Source organism: Octopus bimaculoides, chromosome 21 (genome assembly GCF_001194135.2).
Source record: "Octopus bimaculoides isolate UCB-OBI-ISO-001 chromosome 21, ASM119413v2, whole genome shotgun sequence".
NCBI lineage: Eukaryota > Metazoa > Mollusca > Cephalopoda > Octopoda > Octopodidae > Octopus > Octopus bimaculoides.
The window spans coordinates 40,004,492-40,011,204 of record NC_069001.1 but is presented as its reverse complement, the minus strand read 5'-3'; the positions used below and the strand labels follow the sequence as shown (position 1 = coordinate 40,011,204).

General features: G+C 35.6%; 2 protein-coding genes across 3 annotated transcripts in view; one reads left to right on the top strand and one right to left on the bottom strand.

Moving 5' to 3' along the window:
• The window catches only part of LOC106882273 (twinkle mtDNA helicase), a 93,475-nt gene that overhangs the window by 47,566 nt on the left and 39,196 nt on the right, over positions 1-6,713 (bottom strand). The window lies entirely within an intron of this gene.
• LOC106882275 (uncharacterized) overlaps positions 1-6,713 on the top strand; it is a 14,578-nt gene that overhangs the window by 4,214 nt on the left and 3,651 nt on the right. Inside the window, exons 1-4 of one of the 2 annotated variants that reach the window (XM_014932894.2) lie at positions 625-1,190; positions 1,497-1,571; positions 3,792-3,838; positions 5,343-5,465. In XM_014932894.2, coding sequence (XP_014788380.1) covers positions 1,505-1,571; positions 3,792-3,838; positions 5,343-5,465 — 237 coding nt within the window. In that variant the 5' untranslated portion in view covers positions 625-1,190; positions 1,497-1,504. Of the gene's footprint in view, positions 1-624; positions 1,191-1,496; positions 1,572-3,791; positions 3,839-5,342; positions 5,466-6,713 lie in introns of those variants that run through there. The other variant, XM_014932893.2, reaches the window with a different exon arrangement.

Genomic DNA, 6,713 nt, shown 5'->3' with positions numbered 1-6,713 from the left:
CAACGCCGCCCACTCTGGATCACCCCCCCCCCCACGGAGGCAGTACTGCTCACTTTTGGGGGCACTCGTATATCTGTCAGTAGAGTGGGTATATTATCCGAAATGTATAGTATTAAATATCCATCAGGGCTGATCTTACTCCATTGTATTCTTTATGTGAAACCGATTGCTAAGATCAGCCATGATGGATATTAAAATACTATACATTTCAGAATATATATAAGTTTATATATATATATATATTTTTTTAAAGGGGTTGAATGCGAGTTCGTCCTTTAATTAGAGTAAAAGTTATATAGAAATATTAAGTATATGATTTAATTTTTTTTTTATTCATGTAGCTATACAATTGTTTCATACAGAAAAAAAAACAAGAAATTCCTATTTAAGAATCCTAGTTGTCGGAAAGTACTCGTCAGTAGCTATTAAAAAAAAACAAAAAACACTAAAAAGACGTTTTTTAAAAAAATTTTAGCTATTGACGAGTACTTTACGACAACTAGGATTCTTGAATAGGAATGTTTTGTCTTTCCGTATGAAACAATTGTATAGCTACATGAATAAAAAAATTATTAACATGTAATCTCCTCCATTTACGTAAATATGAACGAATTTGTTGAACTCTGTTTAATAAATTAAATCATATACTTAATATTTCTCTCCCCCCCCCCTTCTCTCTCTCTCTATATATATATATGTACACTCTGGTCTCTTATATGTAAGTATACATATATATATATATATATTATCCGAAATGTACAGTATTATATATCCATCACGGCTGATCTTACCAATCGGTTTTGCGCTAGGAAAACAACGGAGTGTTAGGTAACAATCTGATTATATAACCTTACGCTCATCAAAGCCGATGTGGAAAGGAATAAGGTGACTACTCTGAGTTGCCAATATTCTTTTCTACTTTAGGCATAAGGCCCAAAATTTTGGGGAGGAGGCCAGTCGATTAGAACAACCCCAGTATGCAACTGGCACTTAATTTATCGATTCTGAAAGAATGAAAGGCAAAGTCAACCTCAGCGGAATTTGAACTCACAACGTAAAGACAGACGGAACACTGCTAAACATTTCACCCAGCATGCTAATATTTTTGCCAGTTCGCCATCTTATTGAGTTGCCAATATTACTGCATGAGATACCAAATGATTGAGCAATCTTTCGGCTACCAGCATAAAGTAAGTCTTTTGTACAGCAACCCTATTTTACTACAAAAATTAACACTAAAACGAGGCTGGGTCACACAATTTTGAGGTCAATGTTGGGATTTCTTTCTAATCTAAGCTGCCATTGTACAAGGTTTTCATCAGAGAATGACCGAAAAACGTTTATAAAGAAGAGTGGTTTGCTTGATACTCCTTGTGTGCCGATTCTGTCCATAAGAAAGGAACAAATACAATGTGGCTGTAGGTCATAATACCAGGGCAACACCAAGGTGCATTGTTAGTTCTTAAAATAATCTTTCGTTTTTATTATAACTTCAGAACCGAAAATGTCACGACTCAAGGCACATTCCAGTATCGGAGTCAAGCCAAATATTTTTGGCACATTCAACATTGGTAAGTCCTCTATTTCAAATATCACACACAATTCTTTTTTAAAATATGACCATCCCTCATTAAGCTGAAAGTCTTACAGTTACAACGTATAGTTTTATTTTTGCCAAATCTGTACAGGATTATATTTCCTCACCTGTCCTTTGTTGTTGTTTATCTCTAAAATAGCTTAACCTGGTGATATAAGCAACATTATCATCAAAAGCGTTCCAACTTTGACCATCTCCTCTTTGTTTTAAAGTATAGTATATTCTAGAACTACTTTAATGCATCGTTCCTTTGTTTCTGAAACATTGTTTTGATTCAGATCAGCTCTCTCTCTCACACAAACACACTTTACTTTTTATGCATCTGGGGTAGGCTAGAAGTAATAGATCCTGACGAATATTGTTGAAATGAACTAAACAATGGGTGGGTATATGTGAGGGAGTCAGGATGTAAAATATCAGTGTTCAAAGGTAAAAAGGAGAGAAGGTAAATCAGAAGAAAAAAATCAAAAACAACTAAGCTAATGAAAATTTCCCAAAGTTCTATTCTATTTACGCGGACGTCTTATCAAAATGTCATTATGTTAGTTTACCACATTATCCCTAGTGTTTATGATTTTGAGGGTATGTGGTATTTACCCCTTCCGCTCATATAGGGGGAAGCAGTTCCCAAACCAAGAAATTTCACATGGGATTTCCTCAGCTCTAAAGCCCCATGTCATTTCAGCTAGGGATATAGATTTGTGCTTATTGGGGTTTTTTAATGAATGGACATGTTCGTAAAATTTCCATTCAAACTGGGTGTAGTTCCTATCTAATGAAAGGTTTGTGCATTCGTAGAATGAGCACCTTCTTTTTAATGCATTGATTAGCGAGCAGACATTAGAAGGGATTCTACAGTTGTATAGAATGATGGTGGGGGATCCATTAGACTGGGCTTCATTGTAGATCGGCAGTCTCAAAAGTGACTGAAAGCAATATGTTTTGGAAAGATTTTTTTCCCATTTCACTTTCCTCCATTACTCAATATCTATCTGTCTGTGTAGTAAGTAGCTTGCTTACCACCCACATAGTTCAGGGTTCAGTTCCACTGCGTGGCTTCTTGGGCAAGTGTCTTCTACCCTTATGAGTGGATTTGGCATACGTAAACTGAAAGAAGCCCATCGTATATGTATGTATGTATGTGTCACCCCACCCCACTATCGCTTGACACCCGATGTTGGTGTTTACGTCTCCATCAGTTAGCAGTTCGGCAAAAAGAGACTAGGCTTACAAAGAACAATTCCTGGGGTCGATTTGTTCGACTAAAGGCGGTGCTCCAGCATGGCTGCAGTCAAATGACTGAAACAAGTAAAAGAATAAAGAATATATATATATTCGATTAATATAACTTTTATGGGAAACAAGTGTTCTAACAGTTGCCATAACGAAAGAAATTCAATGCATGACAACGGTCAAGGTGTATAGAGTAAAGAGACAAACTATTGTCATGAATCTGTGTGAAAATACCATTGCATATGTCACCGATTCGCTTTTAGGTGCCATTGAAATAGTAAGAAATCGCTGATAGCAAGAAAAGGCTAAAATATATTAATTTCTATCCATTCACTATATAGCTACGTACTAAAAATACAAGCTAAGAAGGAATATCTATGCAACCATTGGGTCTCTCTTCCTTTTCTCTGCCCAAGAATAATCTTCCTGAACACCACCAAATCATGAAAGGAACCCCAATGCAGTCACTCTACATTGCTATAATACTATCAGTCAAATCTTTTTCATATAATACCCTACTCATCTTAATGAAAAATAAATTGCAATAGATAATCTAGATTCTATGCCTAAATAAAAGGCAGAATGGTGCCAGTGAATTGCATCAATCACACGTCTACAGGGTCAGGGTTGGCTTCTGACTAAATTAGTGCTTCTCAAACTGGCAAATATCAGGTTCCTACAAATATTAATGACAATTTTTTCCGCCCTTATTAATGAGAGGACAAAAGAGTTTGCATTCGCTTAATTCTTTTTGCTTTGCCTGGGTGTTGAACAAGCTTAAAACCATCTTAAACAGGATATTCCTCATCTCCCTTTCGATCCTCACAGGCAACCCTTGTGAAAAACAGTGAGTTAGACAACAGCAATTCACCATCATACTCATTATAACCACTGCCACCCCCACTACCACTACCACCATTATCATTGAAGACTGTGTTAAACATCTTATATATATTTCCAGTTACCGTACCAAGTACTAATATCTCAAATTGCAAGAAAACATATTCGGTGAGTATAAGCATCAATATCAATCTCTTTCATTGCTTTCGGGTATTTTGTCTTTGAGCAAACTGAGGTACTGCTGAGGTTGTTTTCGCTATTTCTTGTTGGTCGATATAAAGTAGAGAAGCAGAGTAAAAGCCCTTTTTACTTTCACTTAAATATATAACGCCCACTGATAAAATCTCTAAAAATTCCTGAAATAACTTTTTCAAAGCTTTAAATGAAAAGAGTAATTTAATATAAATTATGTCCTTGTTGCTTTGGATCACATTACAAAGTAAGTTAGGCAGTCAACAATTTCGACATTCTCGCCCGCAACAAAGACAGATGAAATGAATAAGATCCACAGCAGTATTAGTTACGGAACCCCACCCCTGGTTCAGGAATTAAAACCACGTTCTCACAATCGTGAGTGCAACACACTAACCACTAGGCCATGCACCCTCACTACTATATGGTACTTTAAACGTCTGTAACATATTTCTAAACTTTTTCTGGAACAAGCAAATAACAACATCAGATTCAGAGTGAAAAATCACATTAAATTTGAAAATTTTCACTTAATTTTAAAATTTCAAAAAGTGAACGCAAACAGAAAGGATACATTTTCTGCTAGTTGCTAAACAATATTTACAAATTTGATTCCCAATTCTGAGTAATTTTCCCAGAATATTACGTATAATTTTCCTTTCTTCTTTATACACATAATAGTATTTGCTTGTTCAGTAAATATATTTTCACTATTCTATCATAGTCTTCATCTCTCTTTTTGAAACAAATTCAAAGATATCACACCTGTAATTTACTGTGCTAGAAATTGCAGGAATCATGATGGTATATTCTAAGACCTATAGCATGTCAAACAACCATATCAACTTGAGCTATGAAAGCCATTAGGTACAGACTAGCAAAATACTTGCAAAGATATTGGCTTTGAACTCAATTTATCTTAAGCGTTTGAGAAAGTACTGGAGATAATCCCGAACATACTTCAGTATATTTTACCTCAAGACTTACTTGCCAAAGTGGTGTTGAATGATTCACCAAGTTAATGTGCAAGAATACGCACCGGTTGGTACAGAATATCAAATTGCTTAGAGAATAAATATCGCAGAAACACCATACACATACAAAACAATAGTTGAGTTAGTGCTGACATTCTCAATGCAGGGAATATTCTTTTCTACTCAAGGCACAAAGCCCGAAATTTTGAAGGAAGGGGCCAGTTGATTAGATTGACTCCAGTACGCAACTGGTACTTAATTTATTGAGCCCGAAAGGAAGAAAGGCAAAGTCGACCTCGGTGGAACTTGAACGCAGAATGTAAAGACAGACGAAATACAGCTAAGCATTTCGTCCGGCGTGCTAATGTTGCTTGCCGCTTTCCAATGCAGGGAATATTAAAAAAGAACTTACAGCACACTTGTTTCTCAAAATTTCATGGAAGTCAGATATATGGAGGCAGAGATTAATATGTGAAATTGTTTCCTTTTTATTGTCTTTTTGATAGAATTTCTTCAGAAGTTCAGTGACTGATGAACCATTTTCTCAGAAGATAAAACTTGTGAACAAACGTGAAAAAAATTTCGAAAAGCGTTCATCAACAGTTAAACAGCCAAAGACTTATGAAACAGTAAGTTACTCAACTACAAATTACTTGTATCGACTTATTCTTTTACGAAGAATTTGTATAGTTGATGTGATTGCTATTGTTGTTGTTGTTGTTGTTAGTGGTGGTGTTTAATCTTAAGTCAGTTCTGATGAAGATCTATAACCAAAGACATTCCACTCGTCACCTAATTGTATTTTATTCAATATGGTGACATTTTTAAGACAGTAGTATATGGTTTAAGGAAAATTTGGCTTCTAACATATAATACTGCTTCACTCTACCTGCTCCATCTATTCTAAACTATCTATCTATCTGTCTATCTGTCTATTGGATTGGCCAAAATATCCTTTTTTGTTAAGTAAAAATAAAACACTAGTTTTAAACACAAAGCTATTTATTTAGTCAATTATATAATTACTATTTCATCCCAGTATTCTTTGTTGTCTTGTGGACAGATCCATTAGTCCTTACTCAAAGAATTTCAACCTTTACTGGTGGAAAACTCTTCCAGGTGAAATTTTTACATCGTATTCAGAGTTGAAGATCAGTTCATTCAATGAATTTGAAGAGACCGAAACAGGTGGAAACCTGAAGATGCAGGGTTGAACGAATATGGAGGATGTGTCAAAAGTAAAATGTATAAACTTTGTTGTGTTAAGTACTGGTTGTCACAAAAGTATTAAAATATATATATACATTCTTTGATAATGATAAGAAATGTTAAAAACAGTTTACAAGAAAGTATTCAACAAAAAGTATTAGGAGTTCAATGAAAATCATGTTTGTTTGGTATATGTATATATATATGTATATAAGCAATGTTAATTCTCTAAATGAAGTATTAACAGTAACTGCACGATAAAGTGTAGTATATTGCCACTTAAGTGTGGCTGACCCCTAGGGGTGGATGTTACTGTTGCTTTTAGCCCCAGGAGGACATCTCCTCCAGCTGGCTTATCGACACACGACTGTGTCCTGTTTGCCAAGGGAAGTTATCCCTCTCACCATGTGGCTGTCGAACGCCGACGAAGGGAAATAACCCTGAAATCCGGATCCGTTCGTGCTACAGATCATGGTGAGAGGGATAACTTCCCTTGGCAAACAGGACACAGTGGTGTGTCAATAAGCCAGCTGGACGAGATGTCCTCCTGGGGCTAAAAGCAACAGTAACATCCACCCCTAGGGGTCAGCCACACTTAAGTGACAATATACTACACTATATATATATATATATATATATATACACACACAGAAGGAGATATATTTAAG